Raw genomic sequence first — 16,330 nt, 5'->3', positions numbered from 1 at the left:
CCTCTGCCAATGAAGGGAGGAGACCTGGACAGTGTTCTTGCACTAGTATGTGAGACAGACGAGTAGGTGCTGAAGCTTCTTGGCAGAGAGAATGTGGCGTAGCTCTAATGAGTACCCTGCAAAATATGTGCTGGAAGATTGGCAAGTAAGCTTTTTAGAGGTCTGTTATAGTGATGATGATGAGATGACCTGTTTACCTCTGTTCCTAGGCTGAGTGAGGAAATAGTTGCACTTGTTTTATTGTACAAAAGTTCTGTTCAGATTCCTCTGGACCTCAGCTAAGTTGGCAGTTTGAGCTTTGGGAGATACTGCTGCAGGCGAATGCTGAAAAGCATTAAATAAATTCTAATCAAACAGCATATGCTGATGGTGCATGCAGGAGAGGGAGAATGTCCTTGTCTTCTGACTGGTGGTGGTGAAGAAACCCTAGAAAGGATGTGGAGCTATTAGCTAGGAGGTAATGCTGACCAGATTTCCCCTTGTGTGGGCCTCAGGAGGCCATAATTTCATGTAAGCCACAAGATGACATAAGGCTTTTTCAAAATTGAGTTGGTTTGTTGGGTTTTTTGATGGTTTGGCCAGACAGCAGGCTGGCCACAGCAAGCTACCTTTATGAACTTAGTTACAAATAAACATCCATACTGTGGCCTGAGTACAGCCAAACTGCGAAGCACTGACACTTGTAGCCCTGCATCTGAACAGAAGGCCATGTGATGCAGACTGTGGTTTAATCGTCAGCCTGGCTAATGCAGACAGTGTCAAGTAACCAGGAGAGGTTAATCACAGTTTGCTGGCAAGATGCAGAGTGTTTTGCTGTGGTGCCTGCTGACAATTTTGCTTTATTCAGCATGGTATCATCTGAGTGCCTCCTTAGGAGCGCTGTTTAGCTGAAGTTAAAAGACTGCACTGCGGCCAAGCTCAAAAGGTTTAGGAACTGCTGATAAGAATGACCCCACTAGCCTGTGAATGCTATGTCCACACATCATTTATGTTGCTGACATACCTAGAAGGCCTGGGCATGGTCTGAGATGGAGAGGAACTGTGTGCTTTCTCCTCAGCAAGAATGGGATCCTACGTGGAACAATAATTTGTATTTATATTCAATTTTGTAGCATCCTGGCTGCCTGCTGTTGATGTTTGACTTTCAATTATACTGCTATGTTATTACCCAACTAATCTCTCTCAAGGGGAAATTGTATTCCCATTTTACAGGTGTCAGTGGATCTATCCAGAGTAAATAAAAATAATCGGGTTTAGAGCTGAGATTGAAACCCAGCAGTTACTTCTGGATCACTTCTTCTCACCTACCATTTACAAACTCAACCAGAAAGTCAAATGATTTTTTTTTTCCTTTTGCTTCTCAGAGGAGTGAGAACAAAGTACAGTAACTGAATTGGCACATGATAGCATTGCACTTTGTTTTTTCTTGCCACGTCACTTTTCTGCCTGGAATTTAGCCTGCCCTGAGATTCCTTCTGCTCTCTTTTTGTCTATGTAGATACTGACATTGGTTTGTTCAGAGAGAGCAACTAGTGTTTTGCAAATAATTTGTTTAAATTAATTTCTGCAGCTGATTTAAACCAGCCTGAAAACTTGAGTATGTAATTTAATTTAGATCCCCTTCCTTTTTCTAAAACTCTCCTGTAATTGGGGTATACGAAAAAGAGAGCTGTATGTGGAAGGAGATCTAGGGTCAGACTGTTGGAATTGTGTTTTGTTTTGTTCTTTTAATGAATTCTAAAATACCCTAATTAATTTCAGTAAAACTGTATTCACTACCTCAGGAAGTAGCAAGTAACTTCTCTGTATTAAGAGCAATTTTTTCTTGTGATATCTTGGTAAGGGGGATATTTTGTTACTGGTGTGATTATTTTCGTGTTGATTTTATCTGGCTGTTCTAACCACTGTGTCAAATTTCTTCTAGAGTCTAGAAAATGAAGCTAAAGGAAATTGAGCGAACAGCTGCCCAGGCATGGAGTCCAGCAAACAACCACCCCATTTATCTAGCAACAGGTACAGTTCTTTACCAATTTGTGAATATTAAAGTATGAGCCACAGAGAGGTTTTATGTACAGTTACATTGGTTTTAACTTTCAACAATCCCCACCTTAATACTAAGGCTGGGAATATCTCAACTTATAAGTGATATACCAAAAACATTACAGCCTTTTTTTTTTTTTTTTTTAATAAGTGACTGGTAGAGGATTACTTTTATACCCAACTTTGACACCTTTAAGGCCAATGATTTTTTAAACAGTGAATATGTGGCTTTTTGGATCTAATTAGGTCTGTATGAACTCCCAACACCTGTGTGCTATGAAAAAGAAAACAAAATAAGGTTACATACTTGGTATGGCAGGGGGTGGGGGCAGGGGGGAGTTCATTCTAGTCATGTTCATTTAAGCTTACTTTTACTTTTGTTGGTCTTCAGCCATTATCACATGGTTTGACAATCAAATAATAGAAACCTTTTCTCCCTAAAGTTGCCTGTTACAGTTCACATTCGATTTTCAATACTTCTGCAAAACCTTACATTTGCATTTTATTGATACTATTTGCTATGGTTACAGTGATTTTATTTCCTGAAGCACAAAGCTGGCCTGTTCACTGAGTTAGCAGTAGATGAGTTTAGTGTGGAAATGACTGTGGAACTGTGTGGAACTGATGGGTTGGGTTGTAGTGGGTTTGTGTGGCAAGGTTTTGGTAGCAGGGGGGCTACAGGGGTGGCTTCTGTGGGAAGATACCAGAAGCTGCCCCTGTGTCAGATGGAGCCAGTGGCAGCTGGCTTCAAGACAGACCTGCTACTGGCCAAGGGTGAGCTGATCAGCCACAGTGGTAGTGCTTCTAGGATAGCATATAAAGAAGGGGAAACACACACACACACACCCTGCACTAGCAGGGAGAGAGGAGTGAGAACGTGTGAGAGCAACAGCCCTGCAGACACCCAGATCAGTTCAGAAGGAGGGACAGGAGGTGCTCCAGGTGTCGGAGCAGAGATTCCCCTGCAGCTCATGGGGAAGACCATGGTGAGGCAGGCTGTCCCCTCAGCCCGTGGAGGTTAACGGTGGAGCAGAGATACATATGCCTGCAGCTGGTGGAGGACCCCACGCCGGAGCAGGGGGATGCCTGAAGGAGGCTGTGACCCTTCACAGCCCACAGTGTGGGGCAGCCCACCCTGGAGCAGGCTCCTGGCAGGACCTGTGCCCCCGTGGGAAGAGGAGCCCAGGCTGGGGCCGGTTTGCTGGCAGGGCTTGTGCCCCCGTGGGGGACCCACATTGGAGCTGTCTGTGCCTGAGGGGCTGCACCCTGTGGGGGGACCCACGCTGGAGCAGTGTGTGAAGAACCTGCAGCCCGTGGGAAGGACTCACGCTGGAGGAGTTCATGGAGGGACTGTCTCCCATGCGAGGGACCCCACACTGGAGCAGGGGCAGCATGAGGAGCCCTCCCCCAGAGGAAGGAGTGGCAGAGACCGCTTGTGATGGTCAGACCGAAGCCCCCATTCCCTGTTCCCTTGCACCACTCGGGGGGGGAGGAGGAGATAGAGAATTTGGGGGTGAAGTTAAGCCCAGGAAGAAGGGAGGGGTGTGGGGAAGATGTTTTAAGACTTTTCATTTTCTCATTATTCTACTCTGATTTTGATTGGTAATAAATTAAACTATTTTCCCCGAGTCCGGTCTGGTTTGCCCAATGAAGGTAGTGGCTGAGTGATGTTCCTGTCATCCCTGTCCTTATCTCAACCCACAAGCCTTTTGTTATTTTTTTCTCTCCCCTGTCCAGCTGGGGAGAGGGAGTGATAGAGCAGCTTTGGGCACCTGGCATCTAGGCAGGGTCAAACCACCACAGTTGTCTGCCCAACATGAGAACTAGTCAGCTTTGTCTCCTGCCTGGGTTGTGCAGCACTGCCATGTTGTTTTGATTCTTTTTTTCAGGGTTGACTGTCAAAAAAAAGTGACAAAATGTCAACTGTTGCCTTAAAAACAACATTACCCTTTTTGGGGCAGATAGTCTATTTCGAGTTCCTCTAAAAAGACCAGAGTTTTGGTTGGACCAAAGGTCTTGGCTTCAGTCTGCTTTAGATCAGAAACTGCACAATTTTATAACTTGGAACTGCTTTTTAATAGCCTCCTGGGCACTTTCCATGCCATAGGCAATTATAAAGCATTCCTGTTGTAACTGGGTGACTATTTGCCTGGCAGTGTCCCATTAGGCAATGTTAAATCAATTTTTAGCTTTTATTCTGTAGGCTAGGGAGAGGGAAGGAAGCCACTACTGTGTGACTGCTAGCTCTCTGTGGGTCGTTGGGGCGTGTTTAGTTGTCTAAGGTTGAAGAACTTTAGCTGTAGGCTAGGTTTAGAAGGTCTTATTAAGACACCTGATCATGGTTGAGGAGCAGTATACAGGAGTATTTGGGATCATAATTGTAGCTGGATTTCATGATGTAACTGCATTTGTAATTTAGATAAGGACTTAATATCAGAAGCTGTGCTTGCTTGGAAGAGGGTATTTGAATTATATTTATATATATATATCAGACATGTCCTCCTTCGAACAGGCACGGTACCAAGGTTGTGTTGACTCTGAAGAATAGGTTTCCAGTGCCTTGCTCTTTTTGTGTTTTATGTTCCTGAAAAAAGTGCCCACTTGTGTTGCCCTTGTGCTTCTGCTAGGAACATCTGCCCAGCAACTGGATGCATCCTTCAGTACAAATGCCACCTTGGAAATATTTGAGGTTGACTTCAGGGATCCCTCTCTGGACTTGAAGCAGAAAGGAACACTTCCTGCCTCAAACAGGTACTAGGGACTCATACTAATGTATCAATCAGTGGAACAGTAAAGGGCTTTTCCGATACAAGAAAGGAGAGGAGGAAATCATGGGTTTGGGGTATAAAGAGATCTTTTGCATCAGTTAACCTCGGTTTTCAAGAACAGAATGGTTTTGTTTACACAGATCATGTTGGGTGTAAAAGTAGAGCAGTTGGACCATTGGAGATATCTGAAAGGACTTCTGTGGTAGTCAGTCAGTAGAGTCGTTCTCTGTCATATGAAGTTGCTGGGGCTAATGATTTGCAATAGACTAGAGGCACAGTGAAAATCACCTTCCAGCTTTTTATACAAAGTGATTGCTTAGGGTCACCAGAGTGGGTGACATTTACACCCAGTGTAAAACACAGCCTTCATCTCTAACTAGCAAATTTTAAAGGGGGTAACATTTTTCAGGTAACAGCTCTAGAAAGGAAGGCACATAGTCCTCTAATCTGATTTTCTGTATAGTGTAGGTTAGAGGATTTCACCCACCAAATCCCATATTATGACCTAAATGTTTTAAACAAAACAGAGATAAGCTCTTCCTTTGTGAGTTCCCTTTAAGCATCTTTGGCAGGAAGCATCTGTCTTTTTTTGCATGCAAGAGCCACAGTCCTCCTAAAAGGGAAACAGTTATTTAAGGTGCCCGCTGATGGATATATTTGATAGGTCAGAACATGGATGTGGTTTTTGGTAATGCAGAGGGTTTCTGACTTCCACCAGATATTGTGGCCTATGCCAGCCTTATTTTCTTCTTTTTTAGGTTTCATAAGCTGATCTGGGGTAACTTTGGAAATGGGTCTCCAGAATCCTCTGGAGTGATCATTGGTGGAGGGGATAATGGTGTACTGACAATGTACAGCGTGCACCGCATCTTGGCTTCAAAGAGCGAGCCTGTGATTGGGCAAACAGAGAAGCATTCAGGTCCTGTTCGAGCTCTTGACTTCAACCCTTTCCAGGTATGCAACGCTAAGATACTTAGAACCAAAAGAAAGTTAACCTTCATGTTAAAAAATGCACTTTTTTTCCCTTATGTATAGAGATTTCTAAACTGAAGGAACAGTTTTTAACTTGCAGGAGGCATGGTAGTTGTGATAGCTGGTTTGGAACTCAGATTTGGGCTCTCTTCACAGCTTTGCCACTGAATTCCCCCATGACCTTGATCAAGCTTTTTACCTCTTTGTAAAACTGTGGCTTGTAATAGTGTTACATGTTAGATCATTACCAATTTGAAATCAGAACTTTTTAAAATTTGTCCAGTTGGTGTTTAATTCAGTGGGGCTCTGGTCACATTTGAAAGGACTGCAACATAAGCAAGTAGTGAACAGGACACAGGTTCCTGTGGTAGCACAAAGGCAAATAGAAAACAATCCACAGACCCTTTTGGGAAGCCTGCGTCTTCTCAGAAAAAATGCCCTTGGTGCCAGAATGCAGGGCAAAGGCTTAAATGGCCAGAGACAGTGGCTTCTAGGCATGTGGCAGAGTTCCATGATGAGTAACAGCAGCCACCTGCACATGTAGCTTGCTAGACTTATTTTAAACAGATCTGTACCATGGTACAGCTGAAGGTATGGAGGCCGTAGATGTGCTTGGTTTATAATCCGATTAGTATCTTTCTGCTTACCAGTGGCTGTGAAAGGCAACTGTCATCCGACTTTGGAAGACTCTGGGTTTTTTTGCTTGCATTTATTTTTAGGCAATCCATCCTCTTTCCCTGCAAGCAGGAAACTCAGCTGAGCTTTTCTTTTTTTCTGCAGAGTAACCTCTTGGCTTCTGGAGCCAATGATTCTGAAATTTTCATCTGGGACTTGAATAACTTTAGTGTGCCTATGACTCCAGGGGCTAAATCACAGGTAAATGAGTTTTCCTCTGGGCAGTACCCCTGCAGTTTTATATGTGAGCGTGTAGAGTCATCCTGGTTTAGTCAGTCTGTGAAGGGAGAATGACCTTGATGTCTGTCAGGGGAAAGATGAATCAGAAGTGACTGATCGCCTTCATTCTGGGGAGATGGAAAGAGTGTTGTAAAGGGAGGGGAGGTAGACTGACAAGCTCTGGAAGGATGCACTTTGCATGGATGGATAAGCTTTTTGTGGATTTGAATCAAGTAACTGACCAGTTTATCTTGTGATCCAGCTGGGGCATGTGTGATGGATTAAGAAGGTTTAGTGGACCTTCTCTGAGGAATGAATATATTTCAGGCTTCAGCTGAAGCTTTTCATATCTCATGAAAGTAATATCCCTAGCAGAACCAGTGAGCCATTTAATACATCTTGGCTATTACTCCCAGATAATGTTTCCTGAGTTTGAAGAGGAAGAAGCTTCTGGTCATCTGGTGCTGACTATGTTATTCAGGGTGATCAAGTCCTGAAAGAGGAAAAAATTATAGTAAACTTGCTTAAAAGCAGGCCAGGCCAAGTTTTTCCTTCAGTAAGCCTCCCATTTATTTCCTTGCCTGTCTTCTGCATTGTGGTAGATACAGTAATGACAATTGCCTTGAATGCTTCATCATTTTCCATCTCACTGTACTTCTGAAATGTTGCACCAGGTCATCTTTCCATTGAAGTTCATCACAAGAGTGGTGGTCAGCGTCTGTGTTCTCTCAGCTGCAGTTCTCTCTGGACTGATCTATAACACATTTGGCCAATGCAGAGTCCAGTACCTGCTCCCAAAATGCAAAGGTGCTTTTTCAGGTGACATTCCCCCTTAGAATTTGACTGTCCACTGTACTCTCTGAGTAAAGGGCTTTCCATGCTTCCTAATTTTTTCGGTCAGTTCTGCTGCTATTTCCAGTTAGTTGACCAGTAACTGAAGAGAGGAATCTATATATCATCAAACCCCTTTGTTAACCTAGTGGCAGAATCCTGTGGTTAGTGTTCCCTCAGCCTGGGGATAATGGATGTGTGGCCTATCCTGTCTCGGCAGCCTCATGAAGACATCAGTGTGGTGTCCTGGAATCGGCAGGTGCAGCATATCCTGTCCTCCGCTCACCCCAGCGGCAAGGCTGTGGTTTGGGACCTCAGGAAGAATGAGCCTATCATCAAAGTCAGTGACCACAGCAACAGAGTGAGTGACAGAAGGGCTGTGTTTCTAACTGGCTTACAACATGCCACATGTGACTGCAAAGCAGCGGCACAGGCTCTTGGGATCAAGTGGTTTTATTGTGGGAGCTGTTGGGACTGGTTCTCTTGGAGCTGTAGCTCTCATTTTTTTCTTCCCCTAATGAAATGGAGAAATGAGACCCCTAGCTGTTCCTAAAAAAAAAAAAAAAAAAAAAAAGGGGGGGGGGGGGCAATCTTGCATTCAATTTTTATGTTTGCAGCTCATTTATGAGAAGCCTCCTGTGTTTTAATCCCAGCTGTCTTCCTAGGTCAGCTTTGAACTAGTCCTTAACTTCTGTATGGTTAGTGGTTTTTTTGATGTGTAGAGAAGGTAGAAGCAGTTGCTTCCCACAGCAAGACATTGCTAGACTTGCTTTATGTCAAGCATTCTAGGTGAATTAAGTGCAGAATCATAGTATGGCATGGGTTGGAAGGGACCTCAAAGATAACTAGTTTTAAACCCCCTGCCGATTGGGTGGACATCTTCCACTAGACCAGGTTGCTCAAAGCCCCATCCAGCCTGGCCTTTGAACACTTCCAGGGATGGGGCATCCACCGCTTTGCTGGGCAGTCTGTTCCAGTGCCTCACCACCCTCACAATAAAGAATTTCTTCCTAATATCTGATGTAAATCTGCCCTCTTTCAGTTTAAAGCCATTGCCCCTTGTCCTATCACTACCTGCCCTTGTAAAAGTCTCTCTCCAGCTTTCTTGTACGTCCCCTTTAGGTACTGGATGACTACTAGAAGGTCTCCCCAGAGCCTTCTCTTTTCCCGGCTGCACAACCCCAACTCTCTCAGCCTGTCTTCATAGGAGAGGTGCTCCGGCCCTCTGTTCATCTCTGTGGCCTCCTCTGGACTCGCTCCAGCAAGTCTCTGTGCTCCTTATGTTGGGGCCCCAAAGCTGAACACAGTACTCCAGGTGGGGTCTCACGAGAGCAGAGCAGAGGGGGAGAATCACCTCCCTTGACCTGCTGGTCACTCTTTTGATGCAGCTCAGGGTACAGTTGGCTTTCTGGGCTGCATATGCACACTGCCAGGTCATGTTAAGCTTCTCAGCATCCAGCACCCCCAAGTCCTTCTCCTGAGGGCTGCTCTCAATCCATTCTCCACCCAGCCTGTATTTGTGCTTGGGATTGCCCTAACCCATGAGCAGGGCCTTGCACTTGGCCTTGTTGAACTTCATGAGGTTTGCATGGGACCACCTCTCAAACCTGTCAAGGTCCCTCTGGATGGCATCGCTTCATTCCAGTATGCCAACTGCACCAGACAGCTTGGTGGTGTATGATGTGGCTCTGGGCCGTTTGTGCTATTGCCAGCTCGCTTTGCTGAGTTTTCAGCTTATGCTATTTTTGTCCCTAGATGCATTGCTCAGGAATGGCCTGGCATCCAGAAGTTGCAACCCAGCTAGTCCTTTCCTCTGAGGATGACCGCTTGCCAGTGATCCAAATATGGGACTTGCGTTTTGCTACCTCTCCGCTGAGCCAGCTGGAAGGGCACACAAGGTGAGGGCCTGCTTGTTGTATTGCCTTTTCAAGGATATCCATCTTTGAAAGGCAGACATCAGCTTAGGAGAACTATGATTTTTTGCTAGGCCTGCTTTGTTTCGCAGGTGAATTGGGTTGAGGGTAAGCATGAGAACTAGAATTTCCAAGCTTAAGTGCATGCTGCTTTCTTGTCGACGGGGGGGAGAGTGGGTGGGCTATGAAATATGACTGATTTCTTTCTCATCTATTTTAGGGGAGTTCTCTCTGTCTCTTGGTGCCAGGCTGACCCTGAACTGCTGTTGAGTAGCGCCAAAGACAACCGGATCTTGTGCTGGAACCCAAACATGGGGGAGGTACATAACCACAGCTATAAGTACATGGGGTCTGCTTTATAGAGTTGTGTGCTTTGTGTGTGTCCCTTCTCTGTATCCCTGTGGAGGGCCAACGTCATTTCCTCCAGTATGTCTTCTGCACTCTTCCTGTCTGGAGTGTATGAAGAGTGATGTCCATGTCCAGACTAAAACCAACAGAGACAGGCAGGGATTTTTTCCACTATATCTGTGTCCAGAGATCATGGAGGGAAGAAAGCTTTAAATAAAACTGAGTTTCAGCTAATTGATTGCTCTTGCTATGTTCACACGTTAGTGTTCTCGGTGTCCATTTGTTTCTTCTTCCTTTTCCTAGGGTAGTTAGTTTTTGGGGGGAAACTTGAAGGAGAATGAGGAGCATTTGTTACAGTCATTGAGAGGGGAACAATTAATTAAATGTGCGTAAACTTTATTCGTAGTACAGTGGTTTCACATGTATACACTTATCTAGTCATGTATCTCAAAATTACCAACTCTGAAATATTTAGGTATCACCTGAATTAAAATAGGACTTTGTAAAAAATTTTTCTGCACATCTACTCAGTACTGAATTTCTGGATCAAAATGAAATTGGAACTTTGAAGAAAATTCATACAGTTGATCTTGATGATAACATGGGGAAAGTAACAATACTGAACAAAGTCCCACTGGCAGCCCCAGGTTGGATTTATTTCATAGGACAATTTCACTTAGCTGAACACCTTTGCCTTGGAGGCATGGAAAAAAATCAATCCATTTCATAAACAGTATGAAATTATGCTGTTGTGTTTTCATGGGTTTTGATGCTTACTCTGTTCAGATGTCTAGTGATTAGAAGGGAATTAGACTCTGAAATGTTTGTGATGCCTGATTTTTACAACAGTTTTTTTGCTGTGTTTTAGCAGAAAATTTTTAAAAAACAATTTTAGTGCAGCTGCCTCATCCTTACGCATGCTGCTGTACATTTGCAGATTCCAAATTCAAGTTAGACGTTTATGTGTAAACTATTGTTAGAGGGCTCTTCTTGACTTAGTACCAATGAACAGAAAAGTTTCAGGTGGTACAAAAATTGGGAAGGTTTTCAGTAGCAGGGACAACACAGTTATATAGAGTGGCTGATCTCGTAAGTTTGGGGGAAGAGTTGGTTTCTTTATTTGGGGATATTTGGGGTTTTTTTGGGGTTTGTGTTTGTGTTTTTTTTAATTTAGCAGTCTAGATTTTAATATAAGCAAATGCAATGTTTTACACTTGGGAGCAGAAAATGCAGATCGTGTTCTCACAGAGAAGGAAGCTGTCATTCTCTCTGCTTTGTGTCTGTGAGGCATAAAGGAAAGCTCTTCATGTTGCCAACTGGAGGTTCAAAGTCAAGGTTTTGTTAGCAAGTTGCCCAACATCAGGCAGGAAGTCTGTGACTGGACCATGAATTGAACTTTGAATTTTTGAGTGCTGGACCAGAAACCTGTTGGCTGCAATATCCTTCATAGTTCAACTGAAGCTATCATAGCCCTCTTTTGTTGTTCTACTTTTTTCTATAGGCTTCTATTTTCCTGTGTCAGACTTGTTACTCTGTTCTGTTTACATGTTCTGTTTACGTGTTCTTGCCCGTGACACTTTCTTGCCTTTTGGCTTCTGTATTTCTAGTGTTGTTTTCTGATGTATCTGCCTTGGTCAACAGCAGGTGCGACAATGCTGTAGTACTTTGGTACAGTAGTACTTGGAAAGCATGGCATGGCAAAGCTGGCTTCTTGCTTTTGAATTTTGTTCTACAATCAGAATCCTGTTGTATGGCAGCTTTCTGCTGTTTGGGCTCAGTGCGCTATAACTTGGTTACAAATGTGTCCTGCAAGAAGCAATAATAACACATTTGTATACAATGGTGATATGTAAATAAAGTGTGACACACTTGCTGTGGGAAAGTAATTTGGGGAAAGCAGGGGACTATGCGTGTTGTGCTTCTGCCTTCTCTCGTTCTGTGGTAGGTGGTTTACGAGTTGCCCATTCGAAGTCAGTGGTGCTTTGATGTCCAGTGGTGTCCTAGGAATCCTTCAGTCTTCTCTGCTGCCACTTTTGATGGGTGGATCAACATTTATTCTGTTATGGGTGGGAACTTAGAAGCTCAGCAGAAGACGCAGGCTGACAAGGTAAAGTCCTGTGAATTTGTTATGGATTGGCAGATTGGCAGTTACCTGACTTCTGAGAGTTGTTAGAAGTATGCATTTATAACAATATGATTTTTAAGTGATGCGGTCTGTCCCACCCACCGGGACGTAGCTGTATGGTACAGGAACCAGAAGCTACCTGTGTGGGGACTTAATAATATCCACCAAGTCCCAAAAGGACTACATTGCCTCTTGACAAAGATGTTTCAGTATTTCTTGCAAAATTCATGGAAGTGTGTAAAGAGAACCAAGATCAAGTGTAGTTTTGATGTTATATATGTTTTATGGTTATTACTACTAGACTAAAAATAAAGCAGCACACCTATTAGAGTAACAAACAAGTTTGTCTTGTCATTAGGCTAAAATTAAATACGTTGGTACTAATTAATGCAGTATGTTAATCTTTATTAGTTGAGAAGAGAATTTTTAATAGTAGCTTATAAGCCACTATTGGCAATTTTCCTCAAGTCAATTGACTATAGCTTGGAGCATGTTAATACATGGATACTGAAACTCATTGCTTAGCAAATAAATAGATGGACGAACTCTGAACAGATTAAATGTCAGTACTGTCTAAAATTTTAGTTTTAATCTGTTGTCTAGTCTTTTTAATTCCCTCCCTCTCTTCCAGCCAACAAATGCCTTACAATACAGATTTTAACAGAATAGAAGTATGAGCTGGCTTTTGTTATTTATATAGTCGTTTACAGCTGACTGAGTTCAGTTTCCTAGGATTTGCAAGAGACAGAAAATACTGTATCAAGCTACAGCTGTGGGAGATCAAGGGTTTATTTAACCCATGGAGAATTTTCTTTCTGTGCATTCTTCATCTGCATGTGCCACACTTCCACTGTTCAAAATTGGAGAACAGTAGGGCAGAATAACTTCTAGATAAACAGAATAACAAGTAAGAGCACAAATAGGAGGAGATAATGACAATTATGGTGGTGGTGAGTTCATGACCAGGATGTCTCTTTCCTCTGGATTCCATGGTATCTGGACAGAAACTCTGTCCCTGATGGTTGATGTTACTGGTACCCTAGTAGTATGTATTTACTTTTTGAAGGTTTAGCGTGATCGATCTGTTAGGTATAGGCTGGTCCTCCAGGAAGTGGTCTTTCTTTGAAATTGGTTTCTCCATAAGAAGGTCTTGAAAGACAAAACATGTAGGTATTGCTTGTGATTCTTTGTTTGGCAACCTTACCTTGATCAGCCTTATGTTGGTTCCTTTCAGGTATGCTGGTCAGCTGTAAATTGGAGCTATGCCCTATGGCCTAGTCAAACTTGAACAAGGTTATCTTTAGCAAACAAAAAGAGTCCATGCCAACAATGTTAAAAATTAAGAATGCTTGTGAATAGCACTGTATGTATGCTCACTGACTTCCTAAATGTCAGAAATCCAGATCAGGGGCCACTTTTGACATTCTCTTGTCTAGGCAAGAAGGTCTGGAGAGACTATTTCACCAGCCTCATCTAAACTATAAAAGCATGAAACAGTCCTAAAAAACTAACACATATGAAAGACTCCAGCAACAGAAGGGGAGTCAGCATTCTTTTGTGAGCAAAATAAGAAATAAGTCGGACAACTTTTGACCGTATGTTGTCACTGTCTTGCATAAGGCAAGTAATTTTGTAACTCCTGTATTTATGAGCTGGGTGCTAGGCCAAGAAGCATTTCACAGGGAATTTGCACGTTGCAAAGGAAAAATTACTTGAAAGCCTGTCAAGGTGAAGCTTTCTTGAGAAATAGTTTTTGGGACTGTTTGGAAATAGCATTTCTTTCACATAGGGACTTGGTGATATTCCAGGAAGAGGTGCTGTAATAGCCTCTTTCTTCATCAGCAAGGAAAGTAACTAATTACTAAGTAATATTTTTTTTTGTGTGCTTATTCTGTGTGGAGAGGGATTGAGTTATATCTTATTAATTTCTTCTCTGATTCTAGATCTCTTCCTCCTTCAACAACCTGGATCCCTTTGGCACAGGACAGATCCTTCCTCCTCTGCAAGTGCCAGAGCAAGTAGCTCAGACCACCTTGATTCCACCATTAAAAAAGCCACCCAAGTGGATTCGCAGACCTGTGGGGGTTTCATTTGCAGTAAGTGAATGGGGCATCCTTAGCTTAAACTGCAATAGATGTGTCATTTGTTGACACGATCCTTTTCTTACACTAGAGAAATCTTTTCTCTTCCGATTCCTGGGTGTTTTAATGTCTGTTCAAGTTGCAGTGTGGTGTCCTGTGGAACAAAGGTCTTTTGCTCAGCATTCAGTTTTATTTCCAACAAGAAAGAGTCCTGTAGCAGAGAATGAGAGCTTTTAAGTAGGAGTTAACAAAGCTAAGGAAGACTTATAAAAGCTGTCCTTGCAGGACATGCATTCTCATTCTTCTCTGTTTTCTTCCTAACCAGTTACTTAATTTTCTTCACCTCTTTGCTCCTAAATCAAAAGGCTTGAATGGTTCTTTTAGCCTGTGGCTTGACTTGTTCTCTGTCTCTCTAGTGCTTGCCATTCGCATGATAGTTTTTTATCATTGCAGCCTGCCTCTCTGTGTCAGAAAAGAACAAACAGTTCCAAATGGTACTTTTTTCCTCTGTGCCTCTCTGGCATTTGTAGTTGTCTAGGCCTGATAGCACATACAGGAGTGTCATGGTTATTGACTTTTAGCTGAAGGGCTTGTGATGTGAACTCCCTCAATGTTCCTACTATCCGTACACATTAAACTGTTTGGATTCCTTGTGATCATAGCCTTGCTAAATGAAGAGCTATGCGAGTTGCTTTTACCTTTGTTTGTAAGAATGCTGACTGTGTCTCCCTCTGTCTTTCTCAGTTTGGAGGGAAATTGATTACCTTTGGTCTTACCAAAGCTCCGGGACAGCAAATGCAGCAGACTTACCCACATCAAGTATTCATCAGTCAAGTCACTACTGAAACTGAATTCCTGCTCCGATCCAGAGAACTGCAGATGGCTTTGCAGTCAGGGAACCTCCTTGATTACTGCCAGGGCAAGATCCAGACAGCCAAGTTGCCATTTGATGAGAACCTTTGGAATTTCTTGAAGGTAGGATGGCTCTAGTGAGACACAGAGGTCAGTACTTATACAGTGCTGGGTGAAATGTGCGCATTATGGTCCTCTCTAGCCCTTTATGTTCATGTTCTTTAAGATGGAACTAAAATGGAACTGAATAGTCTAGTTAGTTAGTTGTCTAAAGAAAAATTTTTGCAGTTGAGGTTTTGGAGGTTGTCTTATTTTTCAGTAGGAATGCTCTTTTCAGTGGGCTCATTTGGGCTTCCTGTCAAGGTGCTAAACAGGATTTTCTCATCTCAGCCCACTGCCAAGCTGTATCTGCCTGCTGTCTGTACTGTTACTATTTCTCAAGGCAAAGTCCAAATGAGCAATGAGATTCCCCAGAATAAGGGAGAGAACTGTGGGGGTATGAGGACTGACTGTAGCCCTACATAGGACGATGGTTTCATTGACAATTCAGTAATATGAAAAAGTTTGGTAATGAGGAGTGGCTGCCCTTCTGGACAGGGAGGGCTTAGTCTTCGTAGTGGCTTACACACACTCATAGGTAGACTGTGTGTGTGGCAAAATACTGGGATCTTTTCCATAGTATTACATTTGCATGGGGAATCTTATCTCTTGAATAGGACGGCTGAGTGATGTCTAGGTGGTGACAGTAGTCTCCATTGCAAGAGTCATTCCAACAATGTTTTCAGCTGAATCAGATGAGTTACATTGAACTATCATTCTAGTGATTTATTTTTTTTATAATCCAGCTGGCCTATGGTCCTGTGAGACCACTCTGGTACATTCAAGATCTATTACTATTGATTGTCTTAAACTACAGACCAAGCTTCTGTGCAAAAGACTGTTCTGCATGACCATTTCTGCATCTTCAAGAGCAGTTTCTACTGACTGTTTACAAGTATCTTATCTGTGTACAGTTTGATCAGTTCTGTAATAGGAACAGCATTGGACTTAACCGAGACAAACAGATTCTCCTTGCAGAATGTCAATCTTGCATTAAAGCTTATAAGTAGCACCTGTCAATTAGGCTGCATGCAGCCTGTGGGAATCTCTGGCCTGTCTGAAATCCCCACTCAGGGATCTTCTGTGACAGTTAACTAATTTTTGTGAAGACAGCTAGGACTTCAGGCAACCACCTTGTCTCACTTTCATCTAGACTGAAATCAGTCCATTGTCTCTCTACAGAGATTAGCTTGGCAATTGCTAGACTGTCCAGGGAATTAATGACCAAATACACTCGGTGTTCATACAGTCATAGCCCTGATACACAGTCGTACCTCAATTGAGACTATGTGACAAAGTTGAATTTCGCCTTTTTATCATGATTGTAACTTCGCTTAGATTTTCCCCAAAGTAGTCATTAGGTGGGCTTGTCATAGTTGAGTTTCTTCTCTATAAACTAAGCTCTAA

General features: G+C 43.0%; 1 protein-coding gene across 11 annotated transcripts in view; it reads left to right on the top strand.

The window, feature by feature from the left end:
- SEC31B (SEC31 homolog B, COPII coat complex component) overlaps positions 1-16,330 on the top strand; it is a 38,286-nt gene that overhangs the window by 3,257 nt on the left and 18,699 nt on the right. For all 11 annotated transcript variants that reach the window (XM_040605684.1, XM_040605681.1, XM_040605683.1 and 8 more), the window contains 10 exons: positions 1,925-2,013; positions 4,668-4,791; positions 5,567-5,762; positions 6,561-6,656; positions 7,726-7,866; positions 9,261-9,403; positions 9,639-9,738; positions 11,712-11,873; positions 13,835-13,987; positions 14,717-14,947. In XM_040605684.1, the coding sequence (XP_040461618.1) occupies positions 1,935-2,013; positions 4,668-4,791; positions 5,567-5,762; positions 6,561-6,656; positions 7,726-7,866; positions 9,261-9,403; positions 9,639-9,738; positions 11,712-11,873; positions 13,835-13,987; positions 14,717-14,947 (1,425 nt within the window). In that variant the 5' untranslated portion in view covers positions 1,925-1,934. The remainder of the gene's footprint in view (positions 1-1,924; positions 2,014-4,667; positions 4,792-5,566; positions 5,763-6,560; positions 6,657-7,725; positions 7,867-9,260; positions 9,404-9,638; positions 9,739-11,711; positions 11,874-13,834; positions 13,988-14,716; positions 14,948-16,330) is intronic.

The sequence above is a fragment of the Falco naumanni genome, chromosome 9, assembly GCF_017639655.2.
Source record: "Falco naumanni isolate bFalNau1 chromosome 9, bFalNau1.pat, whole genome shotgun sequence".
NCBI lineage: Eukaryota > Metazoa > Chordata > Aves > Falconiformes > Falconidae > Falco > Falco naumanni.
This window is presented reverse-complemented; position numbering and strand designations above follow the sequence as displayed.